The sequence below is a fragment of the Natator depressus genome, chromosome 6 (assembly GCF_965152275.1).
Source record: "Natator depressus isolate rNatDep1 chromosome 6, rNatDep2.hap1, whole genome shotgun sequence".
Lineage (NCBI taxonomy): Eukaryota > Metazoa > Chordata > Testudines > Cheloniidae > Natator > Natator depressus.
The window spans coordinates 125,332,861-125,356,904 of NC_134239.1; the positions used below are offsets into that span (position 1 = coordinate 125,332,861).

A 24,044-nucleotide genomic window follows, 5' to 3' on the forward strand; every position below is an offset into this window, starting at 1 on the left:
GGATAGAGCGAGGGAGAGCTTGTGCGGAGGGTGCGGCAGGGGGATGCATTGAAGGTGGGAGAGGTGTGCACTGAGGAGAGGGGGAGCGGAGGAAGGGAGGGGGAGCTGGTGGGTGAGCAAGGGGAGGGGAGCATTGATGAGGGGGAAGCAGAGGAAGGGGGCGGGGGGAGAAGGGAGCAGAGGAAGGGGAAGGGGCAGGGGAGCCGGTGGGGAGGGGTGCATTCAGCTGGCAGCAGCTTGCCGCTCCCTCCCTTTTGTAAAGCTGCCTCCTTAGAGATGTTAATGCTGTGTGTGCTGTCCCCCTGCAGGTTCCTGTGAAGGACGCTGGCCCAGAACAGCGGCAGGGGCTTGGGGTGCATTGTACCCTCCTGAAGCGCTAACAAAAGCCTCCCCCTTTGCTTTGCAGTAGCACTCGGGGTGCAGGCGGCTGCTCTGCGAGAGCTTCGTTCACAGGAAGGTGAGTGAGGGCGTGGGGGGGGGGGAGACATGGCTCAGGGGTCTGATCCTCGTTGCTGGCCAGCTTTACACCAGTGTAACTCCATTAACTGCAACCGGGTTGCTCCTGGCTCAGGCTCGTGTAGGTGAGAGCACAGCTGGGACATGCCCCTGTTTGGCTGGCTGCAGTGGCTGCGTGGGTTGAGGACATTGCCCGGGTTGCTACGGATGGACAGTGATGCTTTGTTTGTACTGGAAGAGAGCAAAGCCCGTGCACGCAAGATTCACATAGTCACTTTTCTTTGCCGTTCGAGACCCCTTCTTGTCCCTGCGTGGGATTAACTTGAGGAGAGGGGGAGAATAAGCAGCCTCTCTGGGATGTTTGGCTGGAATAGATCCGAAACCTTCCTTCTTAATGCTATTAATAACGCTGTCCATCCCGAAGGAACTGGCTGGCTTTTCACCATTAATGCCGGTGTCTCTTTGCATTTCACTGGGCTTGGACAATAGAAGCCGGCTAGTCAGTTTCATTGTTGTTGCTTGCCCATTGCCTGCTCTGGCTGCCCAGGTTTGAGTTTGGTTGGAATCCAGATGAGCTCTGTTTTTTATTGATAGACTCAAAACTCTGAGGCCATTTCCATGAGAGGATGTTTGTTTGTTTGTTTTTTAAAAAATATAAATTTTGGGCCTAAGTTACTTGACTCTACGCTTAAAGAAACAGATGGTCGCTGCCTTCTAGGTTTTCATAATACTGGTTGTCTAGTGATTGATCTGTTACTGAAAGCAAAGCTACTCTGAAACCTAAGTTTACAGACAGCATCTTCTGTCTGGTAGTAAAACATGAGCTCTTTAAGATTTTGGACAATCTAGAAAGGTGTTTCGCAGAAGACAGGGCATAGAGAGGCAGCTGCAAACAAGGAGAAAATCCTGACACATCCTAGTCCCTGTTTCTGCAGTTTGATCTGCTGGGGCACACCCCTGCCATTGCATAGATTCCGCTGCAGGATTGGGGCCCAGGAATGGCATGTAAGCCTGGTGCATCAGCCTAGCAGAACTGTAAAGTGAGAGAGGGAACGCATGGGGTTTTACCTGCTGGGTGAATTTAATTCTTTTTTCTTTGTTTTTAATCCTTTGAATCCTCTTGGATTTTCATTTGTCCAACTGAGGGGAAAATAGTAATAAAAAGGTTATGGTGCTAAAAAGCCTGATTCCTGCCAGTCAGTAGATGCTCAGTGTTATGGCAGTGAGTCAGCATTGATAGGCTAGGGAGAGACAAAAGACTTATCAGAGCAAGTACAGGGTTGAGAACTCCTTGCAAATTACGTAATTGCTTATTTCCAGACAAATGGGATGTTGTGGGATGTATCTGCCGCTTGCTTTGTTTACTTTGAAAATAATTAGCTCTGTGTATATACCTTGGGTTTTAGCACACAAAGGGTTTCTAAAGTTCTTGCAATGTGCAAATTGCAGGAGTTCTATAATCAAAACAGATGGGCACATTGTTTTTTCTTATTGATGGGAAGGCTTATTATTGAGGCTATTACAATGCAAATACAGAAGTGTTGTGAATATTCAAAACCGTGCTCTTCTTTCTGAGCTATTAACATACATTTATAGCACTTTATACACAATTTGTCCTTTGCTCGTCTGTCAGGGAGTTGGCAGAGAAAGGGAATTCTGCTAACTTTAAAAGGCTTTAATAGTTTTATTGGAAATACAGGCTGTGTTGAATAATTAGATGGGGGAACATGGTGCTAGATGAGGGTGAGGTTCACAGTGACTAGTATCGGGCTACAAAAATTATTAGTATACTCAATGGGAAAGTGCAGATGCCAGATGTAGAACTGACTTTGGTAGTGAACCTTGAAGAGAGTTCAGTGTGTTGTAAAGTGACTTATTGATACTAAGGTGCCATTTGCAAAATTGCCTTTTGGGGTTTCCCCCCCTTTGGCTTCTCTGCCCCCTTTGCCTTTTTACATTGTCTGACCCGTCAGGGAACTGTTGCTCTCATGAGATGAAATAAGGTACTGCAGGACTGAGAGGCATGGATTTATTTTAGAAATTACCCTGAAATGCATAAAGAACAAAGAGCCTGGGTTTGCAGACTAGATATCTTGGAAGTAGGGGGTGAATCATGCCAAGGTAGACACTGCTCCGATGGATGGGAGAGAGTTCGTTAACTGGGAGAGATAACGACTTTAGATAAGACAACCCAATTACAGACCTTTCAGTGAGCTCAAATATCAGTCATTTCAACTGATGGTTTTTTACCTTGTGAAAAGGCCCTTTTTTTAAACATGGCCATTTTTTTTTCTCCTCCTAGCCATATGCATGTGTAATTCCTATTGTCCAATCAGTGGAAAGAGAAGACTAAGTTACAGTTTAACCTGTCACACTATGATCTTGCTTTTCAGTGTGGGAGGAGTGCTGCAAAAATGGCTTCTTGTTTTCTGAAATTAATGTTCTTGTTTTGATGGTGGTTTAGGATACAGCACTCTAATAAGAATGTCTAACTGGCAATCATTCAAATCTGCAAAGCAGTGAAGACTAATGGCAAAACCATAGGTACCCTATCATTGCTATTTCTTGAAAGGAATTACTTTTGTGATCCTTTGGAGGATAGCTTATTTATAAATATAAAAAAAAAATAGGGTCTTAGAGAAATTTTGGAGCAACATAACTTAAATGGACAAGATTGAATGTGGCCATGAAAACGAAAAATTATGGTAAATGATATTCCTTTAAAGGAAAGTGGCCAATGCACTGATTGGTTTTCTACCTATAGCAACATTACCTTGTTGTTGTTTACAGACTTAGAAGTGTAGTATTCATTTGTGCTGTGCTAATTGTATTATTCTTACCTGATCATGTTACTGGTTGATCAGGTAAATCTACCTCTTCATTAGTTTTATACGAAAGCTTGAAGTTTGGTATTGATTCGAGAGCTTACCATTCTAAGTAGCTGTCCTTTCTGGAGCCTGTGGTGTTAAATTTAGCTTGAAATTTAGTTGTATCAGGTCTCTGCAACATATATTGTGAAGGTTATCTGGTTCTCTTGAAGGTAGATTTAATCTAAGAGGTCTGGAACTTAGCAGGAAGGTTGAATTAGTCTCCTCCACAATTAAAATATTTTCCTTTCATCCTCCATACAAGTGATTCTTACTGTGATGCTTCACAAAACGTATGTGTAGGGAAGGGAGATACCTTCATTATAAATATTTATTATAATATCCAACATTTTTTCCTAAGCTTATTTGTGGATAAGAATCTCCCATAAAACTTCCCTGATGCTAACTGGAAATTTGCTACACTGTCAATTTCTGTTGGTGGATTTGTTCCTTCTAAAAGTTTCACCGTCTTCTAGCTTTTGTGCTTTGCGAATACTTTTAAGGGCTGAAGCCACCTTGAGGCTCTGATGAACGAAGAGCCATCATTACGTTAAAGCAGATAAATCTTCTGGTTTTCCTTACAGAACCATCTGTTCAAACTTTTAATTTTGGGAGAGTAAATACAAGGACCTCAGTGCTGTAAAACAGATACAATGAAGGGTTGAATGTGAGGCTGAGCAAAACTATGTTATCAAAATAACCCCCCTCGAGATATATATATATAAAAACTTGGAGACTGCATCTCGCAGCTAGGGAGTGATCCCTGCAGCTTTTATTATGCACTAGTATGGGGAGCGATTGAGCGGTGAAGACAAGCCAGACATTCCATCCAGCTCAGCTGCTGGGCCATCTGGAGGGGAGATAAAAGGCCTGAGTTTAACTCTGGCTTTGTATTTTTGTTTTGTTCCCCCCCCTTCTAGGCCCTCTTTCCCCTGCCAATCTGCCTTCTCTCACATCTCCCCCACCGCCCCCAACGGAACGTAACCCTCAGCTGTGACCCAAAGTCAATTTGTGCCCTTGAAATTGCTGGCGGTCCGAGGCTCACTTCAGGACAGGGTTCTGCTACTGCTTTCTTCGTTAACTTGGCTGCTTGGTGGTGGCTCGCACGCTCCGTGGCTTTTCCGGGGCCAGTTGATGTTGTCAGCTCACGAGGTAAGGGCTCTTTAAGCACTGCTGAATAAGGCAGAGAGATGAGCAGGCATCTTGACTCACTTTACAGAGTGTCCTGTGTTCTGGAGCCTGGATTATAAACTGGAGGGTGTGTGGGGGCGGCTGCCCCAGATTCTCTGGTTGGCTGCAGCTGAAGATGGTTATTAGATGGCCTACAGAAAGGTGAACTACCTTCCACTTCTATATCTATTTAAAGCTGCTGAGGTATTGCAGGAAAACATGCAATTCCTCTGCCGTGCTTTCCTGGCGAGGGGGGGAACGGAACACATTCTTTCTGAAGCTGGAGAGAGACTGCTAAGATTTCTGAGTTTTGAACTCGAAGTATTCCCAGATCTTTCCCCTACCATGGTCCCGAAATAGGCCTTGTGGTGTGTCTGAAAGATCACTCAACTCTCGCCTCACCGGCCAACAGAGGCAACGATTTAGGGTTTGCTGTGCCAACAATGCCAGCCTGCATTGCCCCTCGGTCTGACTTTTTCCCCGACACCTTTGCACTTTGTCCCGTCCCTTATGCGTAAGTGGAGCTCCCTGTAAAAATCCACAATGCATACACAACACTGGACAATAGGTGGGCAGCTGGTGTGCTGTGACTGCTAAGTATTGCAATAATCATATTGGTCTCGCTGTTCCTTTGGCTCCCCCCCACCACGTCTGTCCATACCCACCTGTTATCTCATCATATACTTGCATTATAAACTTTTTGGTGGAGGGACCATCCTTCTGATAGATGCATGTGCAGCGCCTAGCACAATAGGTTCCTGACTGGGACCCCTAGGTCGGACCACAGTACAAATAATAACAGCCCATTATGGAAATTCTTTTACCACTAGCCCCCTCCTTTTTTTAAATTTGGGGCCTTTCAATGCTGCATCTGACTGCAGCTGCCATGGTGCAACACATGGGCAAAGCTGTCTTTAAGGGCTGGTTAAAGCAATGAAGTTTTATTGTGTCTGAGCACAGTTTATTCCTGGGGGAATTCTGTGCCAAAAAATTAAAAATTCTGCACACAATATTTTAAAATTCTGCCTATTTTAGTTGTCAAAATAACTCTATATAGTCAGGCCAGTTTCAATTATTTTTGGTAATACAGACAACAACAAAAATTCCCCCAGGAGTAGACCGTTAAAGAAACCCCTATGACAACCCAGTTCCTGTTTCTCTGCCCCCTTCCCCTCAGAGCCCAGCTGCAGGGCCCCTCCCGGCCTAGAAACCCATACCTCCTACCTCCAGAGCCCAGCCGCGGGGCACCCCCCAGCCCAGACACCCGCACCCTTGTCCCCCCCAGAACCCAGCTGCGGGGCACCTCCAGCCCAGACACCCGCACCCCCTCACCCCCCAGAGCCCAGCTATGGGGCATCCTTCCAGCCTAGACACCCGCACCCCCTTCTTCTAGAGCACACCTGCAGGGGCCCCCCAGCTCAGACACCTCGGCCCCTCCCCTAATCCCAGGCATCTAGAGGGAGAAACAGCCTGATGCTGGGTCCTGGGTTTGTACAGAGTTTCCTGCATGTTGCCCCCTTCCTTCAGGGCATTCCAGCAACTTCAGCTGCTAGGAACTCTCCAGCTCCACCTCTCTTCTCCCCCGCCACGCCCCTGGCAATACCTTCTATCTGAGACCTGAGCTCTGATGGGTCCAGCTGCCCCTGATGGCAGCCAGCAGCTCTGCAGCCCATTTCTGCGAGGGGAAAAAGGAAATTCTGCGCAGAACATTAATTCTGCACAAATTCTGCATTGCGCAGTATTCCCCCAGGGGTAACAGATGTCAACAGTGGTGTTAGCTGCCAAACTTCTGAACATGATTCATCCCAGGCCGTGCTGACTTCTGAACAGAGGTCAGCATCGTGTCAGCTAACACGAGGGTTCAGACACAGTGTAGGCCTGGCCTAAGATGGGAAGAACTCAAACCATTTAGAGTCTTGTAGTTGAAACGCATGGCCTTGTATTGCACCAAACTTGTCTATGCTTGAAATGCTACAGCGGTACATTGTAGCGCTTCATGTAGACGCTATCTACGCTGGCAGGAGGGTCATAGGTAATCCACCTCCCCTAGGCGTTAGCACTGTCTACAAAAGGGACTTAGGTCGGCTTAACTGGGTCACTCAGAGGGGTGGATTTTTCACACCCCTGAGCCACGTAGCTGGGTCAATCTAGTTTTCTTGTCTAGAACAGCCCTATAAGGCAATGCAGACTGGAGTTCAGATGTCACATGTTCCTTGTGGGAAGTGCTGGCTAAGGACTGCATTCTGCAGCTTCAGAGCTGTCTGCAGGTGTAGGTCCGTGCTGAGTGCACTCTAGTAAGTAAGTCTGGAGCTGACAGTGGCATAGGTCTGCCTCTGAAGGTAAAAGTCACAATCTCTTTGTCTAGGGGGTTTGCTTCTTTGGGGCCTTGACCCTAAAGAGAGTTGTGAAAATCTGTTCTAAGGGATCACGATCTTCTGGAGAAGCTAGGATTTCATTCTACAAGCTTTCTAGCTGTTCTGATTGCAAAGAAAACCTTCTGACTCTGTTCTGGTACAGCGGTTTGGGTTTACTGAATGGTCCCGATACTATAGAGATGGGCATATATCACTGGGGAACGTAGCAGTCACAAAAATCTCTCTCTCCTGCCTCTCTCCCCCCCCTACCCCCACACTTCCCTTTAAATTGCAGGGAACATGGTTTTGTGGCTGTAGGCTAGTAGGTTGATGTAAATTTTCCCCCAAGCTCTGAACTGGATGTAAATATCTACTCCCTCAAGTGCTTTTTGTCACACCACCAAACAGGTGTTGGTTGCAGCATTTGGGTTTTTTTGTTTTGGTTTGGATTGGTGGTTTGTTGTTGTTGCTGAAACCGTGTGAAGGATTCTGGGATATGGATTCACAAAAGGAAGAACAGTGACCTGGGGTGCTTGATGGCAAAGGTTGAGAACCCCTGCTGTAGCCACTCATGGGTGAGAGGAGCGTGGTTTGAGCCACTGCTGTTGCCTTTAAACAGCCTGAGAGCCAAGAAGAGACTGTCTCACCCACCCAATTCAGTGTACCTGAGCCAGGTTTTGCCAGACCGTGTCTGCTACCCAGACAAGTTCTGCTGTCGGGACTTCAGTCTCTATGGTGCGGGCGCAGACACCCTTCTCTTTCCCCCCCCAGAGCCCCAGCATAGTGCTCTGGGGAACGCCTTGTGCTGTCATGTTTGCTCTGACTCTCTTGCAGTTTCTGGTGCTCACTTCACCAGCCTCTTGTCCGAATACCAAAGTGAGCTGCGAAGATGATGCGAAGGGCAGGGCATATAGGAGCCACAGTGTCTGTAGCAGAGAACAGAAGGGGCCTGATTCTTCCTTGTTCTACTCCGTGTGTAGTCCTTTATGCTAGTGCACAGTGGGTGTAAGTGATTACACAAGGACCAAGGTAATTCAGAAGCCAGTCCAAGTGTTGAGAGCATGGCCTGTCGGCTGGCCTGTCTTCTCCCCTGGGGATTTCTGAAAGCTAATTATCAAAGATCATCGACTTGAGGCAGCTTTATCACTGATTAGCCCTCTGCTGCTGAATGCTTGTTAGGTCTGATTTTGCAGCTTGCTGTGCTCTTGAAGAGCCTTGGGTTTCTTCAAGCTTGCTTTTTTGGGCAGTCATGTCAGTAGTGGTCAGAGTAACTTAGCGGTCCTGAATCCCTGCAGGTGTCACTAATAAAAGCAAAAGTACTCTTTGACACGACTATTTCATGGTCCCTGGCTGCAGGAGACCCACGATGAGAAGGGGAGGAGAGACCCACGCTCATCGTGATTGGCACTTTGGTCAGGGGTTCTCCCATTGCAGTGTGGGTGCCGTTGAGAGTCCCAACCTGAGTGTGCAAAACAAAAACTGATACAAAACCTCCCAAAGTAGAGCGGCCTTGGGCTGCGATATCAGGCTGCATGTTTGCGAAGTGCCTCTTCTGGCTCCGAATGTCTGCTTGTGCCTGTCCCTCCAGGCTGCCCTCCAGCGAAGCAATTCTCCTAGCGCCCAAGACCTGTGCAGAAGGTCCTGGGTTGCATCCTTCTAATGGCCATGATGTCTGTCGACATATGTTTCCATGCTCTGTTACATGCGTGTGACAAAAATGCAAATAAATGGTCATGCACAAGTATGCAGAAAGGGTGCTTGACCAGCTAATGCCATGTAAGACCTTGCGAGCTCATCAGCTGTCATGAATAATGGCTTGTTCCTGAGTTTTAGGAAGGGGAACAAATGTACAGTGGGAGGCACGTATACAGAAGCTGCTTTGTAGCCATGTCTGATCCCATTGCTCAGTGTCATTAGCAAGGCTGGAAACACCAGAAACTGGTTTAATAAAATGACGTGTGTGTGCTAAGTTCTTGGCAGTGTTTTTTATTTTTTCATTTCTGGCAGGAAATTCTGCTTCTATCCCATGTATAGCTGGGATTGGGTCCTTTGATTATTCATTTGCATAACCCCAGGCTGAACAAAACTTAATCCCTGATTTTAAGGAAGGTGGGAGGCAGTTGGGGGGCAAAATTGCTCATGCGGGTGTGTGTAATCCAGTAACATTTCTGGGGGTGCAGGCTGGCACATTCTGCACTGTTGTAGCCTTCTGTGGCTAGGTTATTTTCGGAGAGGAGTTTTGTTTAGCTCTGCTGCTCTTTCACTTAATGGCTCACCTTGCACATGTCGTGGCTTGCAGCTTTTCAGTGCTCAGCATTAATGAGCTACAAGTCAATAAGAGCCCTGCCATGGTTATAAAAATCAGAGTGCTCTTTGCACTGATAAGAACTTGACCCATATGTGCTGGTGTCAGGACGTAGCCACGTATGAGGTTTTGCTTTGTGGAGCTCCTTTCAGGAGTGCTGACCGAGTCCTGGAGCCATGCTCGACCTGGCCAAGTCATCTTCGCGTATGGGCAGTGTACCTCCGGTGGCACGTGGTCAGGATTCATCACCAAATTTGGTCTGCCGGTCGGATCATTGGCTTCCCCAGGCCTGGCAGTGATGGGGAGCGTGACATGAATGCTGATCCATGCCCCCGACCTGGCCAAGTAGCTGTCCTGAGACAGGCCTCGATATACCCCGCTCCCCAGAGCCGGTGGGTTTGTACAGGATAAGGAGCCACTATGTTGAACTGTAGAGAAAAACCTCAAGTGGACTTGCGTGCTACTGTCATGCCGATCTCCTCAGTTGCTGTTGGCATCAGCACTTGAGCTACTTGTAAAGAAAAGGGGGCAAATCAGACTGTGTGTGTGTGTGTGTGGAGTGGGATGTGTGGGGTAGAAGTCAGTCTTTTTTCTTCCTAGAAAAGGGAGGACACAGATACACTCAGTCTTTCCGTTGGTGAAAGTGGTTTGATGTTTTTCCCACTGGTAAACAACCCAAGAGATGGGCAACATGTAGGATGGAAAAGATGAAGCAAGCTAGCATGGTCAGTGTAGAAATGTGTGTTGTGTAGCACTGGAGGAGGGCATGGTGTGGCCCTACCTACAGCCTAATAACAGAGGCAAAGGTAAAAGGTGGAGGACAGCAAAGATGTAACACGAGACATTTCAGACGAGGGGCTCTAGAAATCTGACCCTTAGATTTGCTCCACACCGTTGACCTACAATCAGCTCTGTTTCCGCGTGTGTTGTTTTTCTTCTTACTATTGCAGACAAAACATTACCTAAACCACCTAGGGAATAAATATAGCTCCTGGGAACGCTCTCTTCTTACACCACCTCATCTGCTGGCTCCCGTGATGCTAAACAAGCTGCGTTTTGATGAAGTGCTGCAAAGCAGCTAGTACGATCATGTAGACAGGGAAGCTCTTTGCATCAGCCCGACTCATTCCGTCTTTTGTGTGGGGAGCGGGGTCCCCTCTGTGTAGTCCAGAAATAATTATATACTGGGTCTCTGCTGAATAAAGCAGAGCTAATGAGTATTGCTAACCAGGCCTTCTGTGCTACACCAAATGACACTCCTTGCAATTCATGTTCATACTGAAGATAACGTTCACGGTAAGTTACATGGCTCTGGTACTGGAGCAGGATGAAGTCCTTCAAGCTGCTAAAAGTCGCAGGTCAGGTGCAATGTTCCCTCTAATTTTTGACAGGCCGGGTGCGCAAAAAACTTTTGTGCAAATTTTTGTGCTTCTGTGCAAATTTTGTGCACGCGGTGTTTCGCCGTGTGCATGGGGTTTAGGATCTGTGTGCGCGTGCACAGCTCAGAGGGAGCAGTGGTCAGGTGAGTTAAGATGGAAATAGATTCCACCTCCCTAATGTAATTGGTCCTAATGGACCTGAAAACTTGAAAAAGGCTTGCATGAGAATTGCCTTCTGCTATCCTTTCAATCACTGGGCTTCAGAGCTTCCTGAGACTCTTAATAGTGGCCAAGTAGGATTTTTTTTTTTAGGGCTGTTAAGTGATTAAAAAAATTAATCGCGATGAATTGCACTGTTAAACAATAATAGAATACCATTTATTTAAATTTTTGGATGTTTTCTACATTTTCAAATATATGGATTTCAATTACAACACAGAATACAAAGTGTACAGTGCTCACTTATATTTATTTTTGATTACAAGCGTTTGCACTGTGAGAAGACAAAAGAAATAGTATTTTTCAATTCACCTAATACAAGTACTGTAGTGCAATTGTACTTTGCAACGCTGACTACAAAAGGGTCATGCAAATGCCTGTTCTCACTTTCTGGTGGCATTGTAAATAAGAAGAGGGCAGCATTATCTCCTGTAAAAGTAACCAAACTTGTTTGTCTTAGCAGTTGGCTGAACAAGAAGTAGGACTGAGTGGACTTGTAGGCTCTGAAGTTTTACATTGTTTTGTTATTGAGTGCAGTTACGGAACAAAAAAAATCTGCATTTGTAAGTTGCACTTTCACGATAAAGAGATTGCACAACAGTACTTGTATGAGGTGAATTGAAAAATACTATGTCTTCTGTTTATCATTTTTACAGTGCAAATATTTGTAATCAAAATATACACTTTGATTTCAATTACAACACAGAATACAAGATCTATATGAAAATGTAGAAAAACATCCAAAATACTTAATAAATTTCAATTGGTAGTCTCCTGTTTCGCAGTGTGATTAAAACTGCGATGAATTGCAATTAAGTTTTTTAATTGCGATTAATTTTTTTGAGTTAATTGCGTGAGTTAACTGCGATTAATCGACAGCCCTCATTTTTTTCTTAATTGAAATGGGGAAAAAAGCATCTCTGAGAGAGAACTAAAACTCATCACCACCTTGATGGATTCAGAATCCCAGAAGAAATCATCCAAGCAAGAAATCTCAGGACCTGACTAGTTTTTCCTAAATCTTTGTTAGCATCAGGGAGTTCTCTCTGTCTTCACCCAGTTCAAAACAATAGGAAGAGTGGGTGCTAACAGCTGACTTTTGATTGTCTAAAGGCCATTGTATTTTTCTTTCAGCATCCGCCTCTATTGATGCAGATTGAGTGTTGCTGCAGGTAACATGCATGGGTGAGAGAAAGCTCTTCTCTGTTGCTGGGCTGTGCAATTCAGTAAAGCCAAGATGTATTAGAGCTTCCAAAGAATCCTCAGCGCAGAGCCATCGAAGTAGCATGTTCTTTCGCCCAGTAGGGGCAGCTGATTTGTTTCTCCTCTCTGACATTTTAGCCTGGTTTCACGTCAGTGCTTGGGTTGCTACACTTCTCACCCGGCACAGCTGGTGAAATGGTTTCCTGTGCAATTGCCTGCATCGCTCAGCGTGCTAAAGCACGTCCGATAAAGCCCTTCATCAGTGTAACCGTCCAATGTCTCTTCCTCCTGGCAGGTGAGCGTGGTGGGTGATGGGATGGATGAAGCCGAGCAGGACCAGTATGAAGCCCGTCTCAAGGAGCTCTTTGACAGCTTTGACACCACAGGCACTGGATCCCTGGGGCAGGAGGAGCTGACCGATCTGTGTCACGTGTTACATCTGGAGGAAGTGGCCCCTGGAGCGCTTCAACAGACGCTTCTGCAAGGCAACCTTCTCGGCAGGGTAAGGCTGACTGACTACGGAGAGCGTAACTGGCAGAGGCCCTGGGCCCCTGCGAAAGCCAACAAGCACGTCCTACCTCATGTAACTGCCTAACAAAGGGAGATAATGGGAAAAAGTGTAGCGTGCCCTGATTGTTGCCTCTCGTGGGAGCACACGGGAACTTTTGGTTATTTAATTCAGAATCCTGGTTATTACTGTAAATTAATGGCTTCTAGTCAATAAAGCCGCTTTTTCCTGCAAACTGTATTTTGCAGGGCTTCTGTCAGTGCTCCCTGTTATAGGCTAATGGCCTAACCTAGGCCGTTTCTAGGCTAAGGAAGCCCACAATGGGGTAGAGAGTTAGACTGGCACCAAACCCTCAAGTCGATCTGGTGCACCAGGGCACAGCAGGGCTTGCGCTGGTGTGTTACCCCACGAAGCTGCACCGATGCAGCGTGTGCCCATGTGGGGTTTATGCAGATGTAACTGTGCTGATGTTGCTAAGTGAAGGTAGGAGGCTGCTTATCTCCTCTGCTGTAAAAGGTAATGATGCTTATGCAGTGATCGCCTCTCCTCTCAGCTGCTTGTAAGCAGGAGCCAAACGTGAGTCAATTCTGGCGTAATCTTTACCGTAACAAAATAGCTTTCTTTTCCCCATGGCTTTCACTTGAACTGAAACAAGTACACAGAGCAGCTGCTGAAAGAGGAATTAGTGACAATGAGGAAGAAAACCATTGTTAATGGATGCATTTCTCAAGACTTTAAGGAAGTCAGTCACACTGAGTCTTTGGGCCAGAGTCACTTCCTTCCCAATGCAGAGCGGAGTGACTTCTGCTTCAACTATTGCATTCAGCTAATGGGGTTTGTTTACACACAAGCTGCCTTTAACTTGAGGTGGGATGTTGCCCTGATTTATTTAAACTGGTGCAGCTTTGTTTGGTGCACTCTTACACTCTTTTAAACCTGTTTTCATCCGATGTAAGATGGTGCATCGATTTAGCTTGTGCCTGTTAAATCACCGATATAAACCAGATTTAAACTCATCTAAGTGTGTCCACAAGGCAACATCAACATGTCTAGTAAAATGAGTGCAACTTTTAGACCGACCCTTATGACACTCTGTCCAAATGTACTCCTGGCATCAGGCTTTGAAACGAGCCATCTTTGGTTCTACAGGTGTCTGTGAACTTTCCATGCGAGTGATCTGGCTTTGTTTCAGTTTGCGGGGAGGGGGTGTTCAGTCTTTGTCTAATGGCCTCAATTATTTTAGAATTCTTAAAACTGAGGCTAGTTTCAGACATGACTTTGATCTTTTACATTTACAGTCCACTGTATCCTCCCACTCTACAGAGAGCATGGGATTTCCTCAGATGTAACCAGAATACACGGCTGTGACTCCTGAGCGGGTGGACCATGTTGAGGAGCAGCTGTGGTCTGTGAATTGTTCGCCACAGCCAAGCTTCCCTCTTGATAGCTCGCAGAATCTGTGTACCGTGATACTGTGTACCAGATTTGGTATCCGCTTGTCTGGGTAGCCGCGGTGCAAGTGAATGCTCCTCGGTTTTTAAAGCAGCATTAGGGTGTGATGGTTGCTTTATAGACTTCAAGATCAGCATGTTGCTCAGTTTTCAGAGTAGCAGCCGTGCTCAGTGTGAAACAGGTGCACTATGGGACCTTAAATCTGGAAACAAATGCCACATCTTGCTGGGCTGTATCCTATTGCACAAGACGCCTGCCCCTGAAAATGAAGAGCTTTGGCACTGAAAGCCTTTGTTTCATAAAACTCCTATTAAATACAATAACTACTCATTAAAATCAGGAAAACTGGGCAAGCGAGGGCCAAGTTTCCTCTGCTTCAGACTAGGGCAAGCGCAATAATTTGACCTGAGAATTTCTCACCAAACCGAATTTCTCTAAGACCAAATAACTTTGTCAAAAAGTTGAGATGCTCTTGCTGATGATGGAACTTGCTGGCAGGGAAGCATTAATGGATACAAGAGGAGACTTCTGACCTTTCCAAATAGCAGCATGGCATTGGCTTGAATACTAGTTACTTACTTTCCACACCGGCTCGAACTTTTTCTATTCAGACGCGATCATCCGGCTTCGCTGCCGGAACGTTAGAGCAGACGGGGGGCAGGGGAGGGAATAAGGCGTGCCTCGAAAGCCTGGTTGCTTGAATTTTTCCAGGGAATTTGGCCATCTATGCTAGCTCTAAAGCTTGAACGAAGTCCCTTGTCAGATTGCACTGCCCACTTGGAGAGTAACAGGGAGAAGGTACAAATGAAATGTTGGAAAGGCTCAGCCTAAGGAAAAGAAGAGGCTGCTATCTCCTAAAGCTTTCCTGAGGGGATGATAAAGCCCAAGAACAGGTTTTTGGCGGGTTTTTTTGGCTTTGGGAAGTTCCGTTCTAGTCTCGTGTCTTAGTGACTGTTCTAATAATCTGTCTTAACTCCTCCTCACGCCTCCCCGCTTAGACCACTAGCTAGTAGCATCAATGGTCCATGCCTGAGTATGTGCCTGATTTAATGGTTATCAGATCCTTTGGGTTTCCTAGGGAGGTTGTCAGGAGAATGGCAGGAAACATGCTGCTCCCTAATGGAGGTCTATTACATCAGCACCAATCTAGTTCCTACCGATGAAGTGAGCTGTAGCTCACGAAAGCTCATGCTCAAATAAATTGGTTAGTCTCTAAGGTGCCACAAGTACTCCTTTTCTTTTTCCTACAGATGGTTACTCTCCACACTATGAGTGGCTTTTGTTTTGTGTATTTAAAAAGAAACCTTGTTTTAAAGGACACTTGTGGGGTGGGGGAGAAACGAACTGACATGTCTAAGCAGTTGCAACTCGACAAGCCATATGTAATCTTTTGTATTTGATGTTTGCCTATGAATAATAAATACACAAAGTCGCGGCATGTAGTATGGTATTTGCCCAGTGCCCAGGTGATGAAAGGTATATAGCAATGCATACAACAAATACTTCTTCTGATGTACTTGGTGGTTATCTGGAGTCATGCCCATTTGAATTAAGCTAACATACCCCTTTCTGTGCATGAGTCTCTGAGGATTAACCAATCCACTCTACCTTCACGGTATGTCTTGGTTATATAAATCCAATAGTTTGTCTTGCAGTAGGACTAATGCAACTCTCACTATCCTTTCTTCTCTCCATTGTGTACTAAGGCAGTGCTCAAAGCAACCCTTCAAATTCCTCTGTGGGGTGCATTTCATTGTGCCTTTTGAAATACAGTAGCCAGGGTGCTTGTAGATTTCCGTCCATTTTCTGGACTTTAACAGTTAGCTGTGGTTCTTGCATCACAAATGCACAGTAGTACTCAGTGGGGAATAAAAATCTTAGTGTTCGTGTGAGTCTTGCATCAGATGTGCTTCCGGTTCAGCCACACCAAAAATCTGCTTTGTGCCTCCCAAAACAAGAAGCCGTGGTCCCTGCCTTGGAGTTGACCTGTGGGGCTAGACCACGGAGCCATTGGAATGTATTTTACCGAGTTCCTTTCGGACGGCAGAAGCTTTATGCTGAACTGTAATAGCGGAGCGTTTCCTGCTTGTGAAGGATCAGTTTAGCTTTACCGCTACGTAGATTCATAAAGATCTCCGTAGCCATTTCTTACGTTTAGTCAGCATTTAATGCTGTCACTAACTTTCCTCCAGGGCCCCAATGATAAAAATAGCTCTTTAAGGAAACTTTGTCTTTCAAATGGTTTTCAACAAAAGGAGACAAAACCAAAGTTTCCATCCCGAGAATCTTAAGTTTAAAGAACCACAAAAGAGAGTCTGTTTCTGGTAGTGCTCTCTGCTGTTCCTTCATGCTGTATAAAGATAGCCTCCTAATTCTTTCCTGCTGATCCTGACGCCTCTTTGATGGGAGGACTTTGGTATTGGGAGGAGTGGGTTGGTTCCATCGCAGGAGGCTAAAACCTCTGGATCTCCCAGCCCCTGTTTCTGGGGAGTACTGAGGCTCAAGCAGTCCAAGTGTCCAGCACATTGTAAAGACATGTATTAAACAGCTTACGCTGTGCCTATACCTAGTGGAGGTGGGTGAGCAGTCTGACTTGGTCTAAACTGGGGTTCGTAGCCGCTGAGGTAGATACACCCATGCAACCGTTAGTGCTGATGTGCTGTACCAGTGTAAACTGTACCTGGATTTAAAGCAGATTGAATCCTGTAGTGATACCAATGGCTAAAACTCTGGTATAGACAAGGCTGAAGACTCCCTTGTGGCCTTCTTCAGGAGGGGCTGGAAGAGGTCGGGTTTCAGACTGATACGCCTGATGTAAAAAGCAAACAGGCAAACATGCACAGAGAGCACCTGCTCCGTTTGTTTTCCTTTTGCAGCTCACCTTTAAAGGGCTGCCTGCTGCCTCCCTGAAATCTCTTAGCAAAGTCTGCCACAGTAACATTCAGTATCTCTCTTCCATTCTGTTGTTGGTTTTTTTGTGCATATAAAATGGTCTGTTTAAGAATTCATCTATCTCCGGTTTATTCTCCACCTGAAATCGTTCTCTGTTTGTGACAGTATGGTTGGTTGCTGTGGGAATGAATTCACAAACAGAGGACTTCAAGTAGAGAATCTTCTATGAAGAACAAGGAAAAGGGAAATATAAGAAGCTGGTACCTCTCCCATGAGAGAATCTGGTAACTTGAAGAGTGTTGATTTGGATTGTGTTGAGGCAAATAGTGAAAATAATGAATAGTTTGACACGCACACCAGCGCAGGGTCCCTTCTAGGCCTATATTGCTACAATTCTGTTTTTTCTTTCTAGTGCTAATAAGGGTGCTAGTTTATAGGAAGCTTCCTTCTAAAAATGGGTCTCAGGATTTCTAAACACTGTCAGGAAAATTCTGCAACCCACAGTTCAGTTAGCCTCTGATTACCATGGGGAAACTGAGCCATCCTAGCTATGTACATATTGTCTTTTGATTTACTTGTACTTGGAAAATTCTTCTCACCTGGGACAAGATGCCTTATTCAGTGGGTGACTACAGTATAATTTAGTCTTTGCCTTCCTCTTCCTTGTAAGGACGTGGCGAGTAGATTGGGTGCATGGGATGAGAAATCCGCATGATAATTTTGCAAGGTTATCATAAATAATGCACCAATCCCAACTTTTTTTTCCCCCCCGCTGCAATTTTTTCTCCGAGTAGCCTAAATCTGCTAAATAGTGGCAATCACTGTAAAGCCTGGGGAGTGGGACCTTTCCTCCCTGCCTGTTTGTAACAGCATCTTGTACAAGGGGACCCTGATCCTCATTTGGGCCACTGGGTTGCTAATGCCAGACAGAAATAATGTAGTGTCGTTCTACTCCATTGTATTTCCTGTTTGTTATGCATTAGGAACTTTGTAGTAAATGCTATATCAACAGTATACAGGACCTAGACACTTCAGAATCTAGCAACTAGCAGAGCTCTCAAATGTCATTTGGGCTCCCTTTAATTCCATCATCAAAAGCACTTTGAAAAGAGCATTAAACTTTACCTATACTGTAACTATTTCACCCCGGTGCTCTCTGCCTTCTGATTTGAAGGGGCTTAGGAGTTTTTTTGATCTTGAGTTTCTAAGACTGTTTTTCAGAAGTTAAGGTAAATGGAGCTACAGTAGAACCTCAGAATCGCGAAAACCTCAGGAGTGGAGGTTGTTCGTAACTCTGAAATGTGTGTAATTCTGAACAAAACGTTCTGGCTGTTCTTTCAAAAGTTTACAGCTGAACATTGACTTAATACAGCTTTGAAACTTTACAATGCAGGAGAAAAATACTGCTTTCCCTGGATTTTTTTTTTAGTGTACTGTATTTGCGGTTTTTTGTTTTTCTCTCTGCTGCTGCCTGATTTATGTAGTTCCAGATCCAAATGAGCTATGTGGTTGACTGGTCAGTTCGTAACTCCTGAGGTTCTCCTGTCTATTCAGTAGCTGTGTTCGTGTATTCGTACAGGCTTTGCTGTGTCGCAGATTGTCTGTCTGATAGAACAGGACCTCCACTTCCATATCTTGACGAGCTTTTTCAAATCTCTGTGTACTGTACCTCCAATGGCCTTTAAATATGGCTGGGAAATAGACGTGTCAGTAAAGCAATAGTATGATGGCAATAGCCATTGCTTGAGGATATATGGTGTAAAGGGACAACTAGATTTTCAAACCATAACTTTGAGTTTGAGGTGCTGTCTGCCTGGGGGTCCCCTGGTCAGTTCTTTGGGTGTGTTCCTTTTTTACTTTTAGCAATTGCATTTTCTCCAGACTTGAATGATTTTTTGTGAAAGACTCATACAAGCATAAGGTCTGTTTCATCGCTTCCTTTGGACAGCCAAGATCAAATGTGCAGTATAAACAAAAAGAGAATAATTCCTCCTTCCCCCCCCCCCCCCCCCCCCGCCCAACCCATGGTCTTTGATTTTAATGATTTTACTGTCTGACAGAAGCAGGTTTAAAAAACAAAGCAACACTCACATGTTCACTCTTTCCGTTGATCGTGTCCCTCTAGCAGCTAAATCTTAGCGCTCAGAGAACACATGCCAAATTATATTCCTCATGAGAGGCCTCCAAGCCCTTTTCCAATGTGATGACTTGAGTCTCCAAGTCTCAATTTTGGGCAGGGCAAGGTGGATGTTGGGTGGAGCATCTGTAAGTTTTCTCAAGTACCTGGGGTTCTTGTTTCACTGCTAAACACACTATCCTTGTAACTTGCAGTGATGTATTGTAGGACTAATTATTTGCATGTTTAATTCCATTGCATAGCTGATTGCAATGTTAATTTTTTAAGACTACTATCAGCTTCTTCCCTGAAGACTAATCTCCTTTGGAGTCTGCTTGAAGCGGTCATGGTGAAATTGCTTCATGTGATAAAAATGAGAGCCATCTGTCCTGTGTGCAGCTGTTTGGCTAGAGTTAAACACCAAGGGAAAGGCACTGGTTCTGCTCTCCTTCCCTGCCCTCTCCTTCCCTTTCCTTAACACTGCTTGTAAAACTCATTCAATTGCATAGCAAACTCTGACTTGGCAGGAAATATCTCTTTTTGCCTTTAGCATTGATATGTCGGGCAGCAGCTTCCTTAAAAACAATGAGCACTCTGTTAGGTGAGAACAATATACTAATACTCCCCCCCCCCCTCCCCCCGCATTCGCCAGCTATACATACCTACTGTACTTAAGGGGTTATTCTTTGCCTCACTGCTAAGAGAGGTATCTGAATAATTCCCACTAGTTATTGGTTGTATCCCTTGCACACTGATGGGAGAACAGACCCCTCCCCCCCCTTTTTTTTAACATGTTGCTCATCGCACATAAATGTTTGCCAGCAATTTACAAGTAGCTGGGGTTTGTTCCATATAGTACAGTAGGAATAATCCACTAACTAAATTAAGCAGCAAGCCCATGCGAGTGATGCTTAGGAGTCATGTCTAATAGTATTTTAGCACCTTTCTCAACCACTCATTAACTAAAGTAGATTATATGTAATTTACACCCCTGAATTTGCCCAGTTGGCTTTAGTCAGCCTTTTGGTGCACTGATTGATTGGTAACTTTGGCAGTCAGCTGAGTAAATCTTTATGGGTGCTAAGCTTCATAAGCACTGGTACTTCGGGCAAAGCGAGCTGGTGGCTCTGGCTGCTAGGACTTGCCTTCTTCATCGCACAGCGCTCGCCACCATTCTCAGATTGGAGAGAAAATTACAAGGAATGTGATGGGGGAAGTGGAAACAAGAGCAAGTGACTCCTTCGACCCTGTCCCCGGCCCCAGCTACACTGGAATGCTGGTTTAGGGCTGCCAGCAGTGGGTCCCCTGTACCGGTGCTGAAAATGGTTTACCTGCTGATATATTCAGCACAGGGTTAGGGTACCCTGTTATTACTGGGCCAGTTTCCTAGTGCTGAATCTGAAGCCCTTCCTTCCCCTCCCCCCCCTCCAAACACACCCCAGAGAAGATGATGCAGGGTGCAACTGTTAATCTAACTCCTTCATCTTTTATTCATGCTCATTTAGTTTAAATGTCAAGTTGTTGTGTTTTTTTTTTTTTAATCAGGCAAATTCTCCCATCCCTGTAAACTGCCCTTTGAAGTACACCAGCATTTTGAAATGTACGGCGAATGAATGGCGTCAATTATTGTTCAGGTGACGTCGTCTCTAACAAGTTTCTTTACTGAACTTGTATCTAACTCTGTTTAATTCCTTCTTGTGCATATGTTTAAAAATCTAGTGTGATTTGCATAGCTTGGACCGTTGCCTCCAGAGTTCATTTACGCTGGCAGGTGAGCGGAGAGCTGATTCCTTTCCTTAGCAGCGGCGTGCCTGTGCGGCAGTCTGCATATTGTTACTCTTGTGTAGCTGTCTGGATGCTCTGTGATCTGCCCTGGGATAAGGAGAAATCTCTCTCTGGCCTTGTCATTCGCTGCTAAGAAAGGTGCGGGATTTTTTAACTTCAGTGTAGCTAACATGTGTCAGCTGTCCTGAAGTTAAGAACACAGTGCGGACAAGGCTCTGTGGTTTTTACTTCAGTGGAGCTAGATGGGGGCGTAGTGTTGACTTCAGCTAGTTTACCTCATGGTTAAACTAAAGTGCCTCGTCTTCACTATTTACCTCAGGGTGGGTCACGTGCTTAGGTTAACCCAAGGTGAAAACCCGCAACCCCTTTGTCAGTAAAGATGGCTTGTCTGGTGATGCGGGCATGTTAACGCTGTGTGACTGTGTAGAAACTAGCAAAACTTAGCTGTCATTCACTCCCCGGACAGCCCCGCCAGTGGTAGTTATCAGCTTGGTCCCGTAGACTAGAGCTTGCACCAGTAGGGTATTTATGGCCCCCAAGTCTGCTAGTGTAGACAAGGCCTCAGCAGTTTGTGCCCCTAGCACAGGATATTTTTCAGGAAGTAAAAAAAAAAACCCAACAACCCAAATCTTGTACAACGCTGAGAACTCTGTTCAGATTCATCGGGCTGAAAGGGAAATCCCTGAGGTTAGCTGTGGCTTGCAACTGAGCCACGGTAAATAGCTTCACCCCTTGTCCTGTCATTTTCTTTTTCTGGCTCGCTGTGCAAACTGGAGGTAGCTCGGCAGCCCGGGTGTCTGGAATTGGTGGCATTCAGAAATCTGATTCTACAAATAAGGCCGTGTCCCTGCCACATTACTGTTAATGGCGGTAAAGCAACAGGGCTTCTTACAGGCCATGCAGAAAGGCCAGGGCATCAGAAAGGCATGAATTCAAATCACATGTGGGAATCTGTCCTCCCACCTTCTTGTTTTACCATATTTAAAACCCAAGACTTCTCGTCCTGTGGATGACCTTGAAAGTATAAACTTAGGCACTGCTGTTTCAGTCTGTCAGGATGCTGGCTCAAAACACCAGTGCCAAAAGGGGTGAAATTCCCCTATTCGTTTGAGTGGGTGTTCTGAGGCTTAATTACAGCTATTTATAAGCATTTCTATGTCACTCGTCACCATATGGCTACTATTTCACTGTGGGCCGTCCAACCAGAAGTCTCCAGCTAACGAAATGTTCATTCACTCAAACGTTTCACAAAACAGCTTAGCAAGAAACTTAAAACTAGCCTGGCCAGAGTACTGAAACACACCTTGGTCTGCACTGTCTGGGGGTTGGATGGGTCTCTTCTAGCTAACTATTCTTAAGTCAGGATTATGCATGTAGGTCAGCGTTCGAATTCTTTCCTTCACTGGGTAACTGAGCTGCTTTCTAGCATTCTCAGGAATCGGTGTAAAAGGGCAGTCTGTCGTTGCCACCAGCTAACCCCCATGGTGAGGGTGGTGAGTTTTCTATGAATCTTGGGTGACTGGGAGCAGGTCTCCTCTTGGGGTGATGCAGGAGCAGTGAGGGTACTTCAGGCTGCGTTAAGCTGTGTGCTCTGAGAAAGCTCAGAGCTGTTCCAAAACGCAGCAGCTGGTTTGCTTGGCAACACCGACCTCTGGGATCGCATCAGCTCAGTGTTCTGCTCCCTGCTCCAGCTCCTCGGTGAATATGGCATCCAATTCGACGTCCCAGCCCTGGTATCGGAGCCCTCCATGGGATTGGACCTAGCTACCTGAGGTCACCCCATCTTTCCCACTAGGACCTCTGTATTTCACTGGAACCGTGTCACTCAGCCTGAGTGCCGCAGACAGAAGGTTCACAGGAGCCGGGCCTAGACCGACGAGCTCCCTCCTCCAGGAGGAGAGACCGTGAGTCTTGCCACTTTCGAAGCTCAATGGAAAATGTTCATCTAGTACTTAGCATTAGAGCTCAGTGACTGGCTGGTCCTTTTGGGGTTCAGTGGCTGACCCCAAAAATCCAGGGGAAAAAAATCCGTTTTGAACCAAAACGGACTTCTTCTTTTTTTTTTTTTTTTCCCTTGCCAAAATGGAACTCTTGTTTGGGTCAATTTGAAATGAAATGTTGATTTGAAACCGTTTTTATGTTTCCAAACACCCCCCCACCCCCGGTGTGAACAGCACATTGTCGGAAGGCGCGCTCTCCTGCCGACCACGCACACGCCGCTCGTTGGCAGGAGCGCCGACAAACAGCGGCGACCCTGCACGACTTTTAGCGGCGCGGCGGTAGGGGCACGGCCGTGTCGCTAAAAGCTGTGTAGTGTAGACGTAGCCGAAGACACTACGCTTCAAATACAAAGAGAAATAAAGCCAGGTGCTGAGAAGTGACTGGGTTGGGCAAGGTGCTGAGGTAGAGGTGATGTCTGAAGACTCTACGCGGGGTAATCTAGCAGGCGGTGCTGGTGCTTGGACACTGCCCTATGCCTTATGTTGTGAAAGATGCTCTGGGGGGTCACTGATCTGCGAGCAGTTTGGTAGGAAGCACCATTATGATCGCTGGTCGACTGAAGAATCCACCTGATGCATCAAAATGGTTTTCCTGTAACACACAGCTGTACTCTCTGCATTGTTTGCCGTTCACATAAGTAAGGGATGTCTCTTCATGTTCTGTCACTCTTTTTTTTACCCCGGAGCCCAGTAAACAAAGTTGAGACTCATTTGAGACTTTTGCAATAGTTTTTTGGTTTTAAACAAATCTGTCCATTTAAAGAAGTGGCCTGGGTATGTTGAGTGAGTAATGCAGTATCACTTCAGACTTTGACCCAGGATTTCCTTGCCCATGTTAAAGGCTCTGTGCTGGTTGACTTATGTATTTGTCTTTCTCTCTTTCAAGGTCCACTTTGACCAGTTTAAAGAAGCACTGATCCTTATCTTATCCCGAACCTTATCCAACGAGGACGACTTCCAAGAACCAGGTAACGTTTCTCTTAATGTGCCTGAAGAAACCTTTTCTGTGCTTGAGAAAAGAGGATCCCAGCAGCAGTGAAACAGGGACATGGATGCCAGTGCTGGGGCTGACAGAAATGGGCTTTTCTCGTGTTCCTTCGACAGTTCTTTCCTTTTAAGAACCTCCTGGAAGTGGGGGAGGGGAGAATTCTGGTTGATGGTAGAAAAGGTGTTTGGTTTTATACTCATTTTATTGGGTGTTTTATATCCCACATCTCACCATGATCTAGATGCCTGGACAGGCATGAGGAATTCTGGAATCCCTGTGTCTCAGAACTCAGCAAGAAATGTCGGGCTGGAGGGACCGTGAGGTCATCTAGCCCCGCCCACCGTGCTGAG

The 24,044-nt window shown here is 45.8% G+C and overlaps 1 protein-coding gene across 2 annotated transcripts in view; it reads left to right on the top strand.

The window, feature by feature from the left end:
- The first annotated feature begins 308 nt into the window (after positions 1-308).
- The window catches only part of NIN (ninein), a 107,125-nt gene continuing 83,389 nt past the window's right edge, over positions 309-24,044 (top strand). The window contains exons 1-3 of one of the 2 annotated variants that reach the window (XM_074956545.1): positions 309-457; positions 12,249-12,455; positions 23,593-23,674. In XM_074956545.1, the coding sequence (XP_074812646.1) occupies positions 12,270-12,455; positions 23,593-23,674 (268 nt within the window). In that variant the 5' untranslated portion in view covers positions 309-457; positions 12,249-12,269. Of the gene's footprint in view, positions 458-4,394; positions 4,476-12,248; positions 12,456-23,592; positions 23,675-24,044 lie in introns of those variants that run through there. The other variant, XM_074956544.1, reaches the window with a different exon arrangement.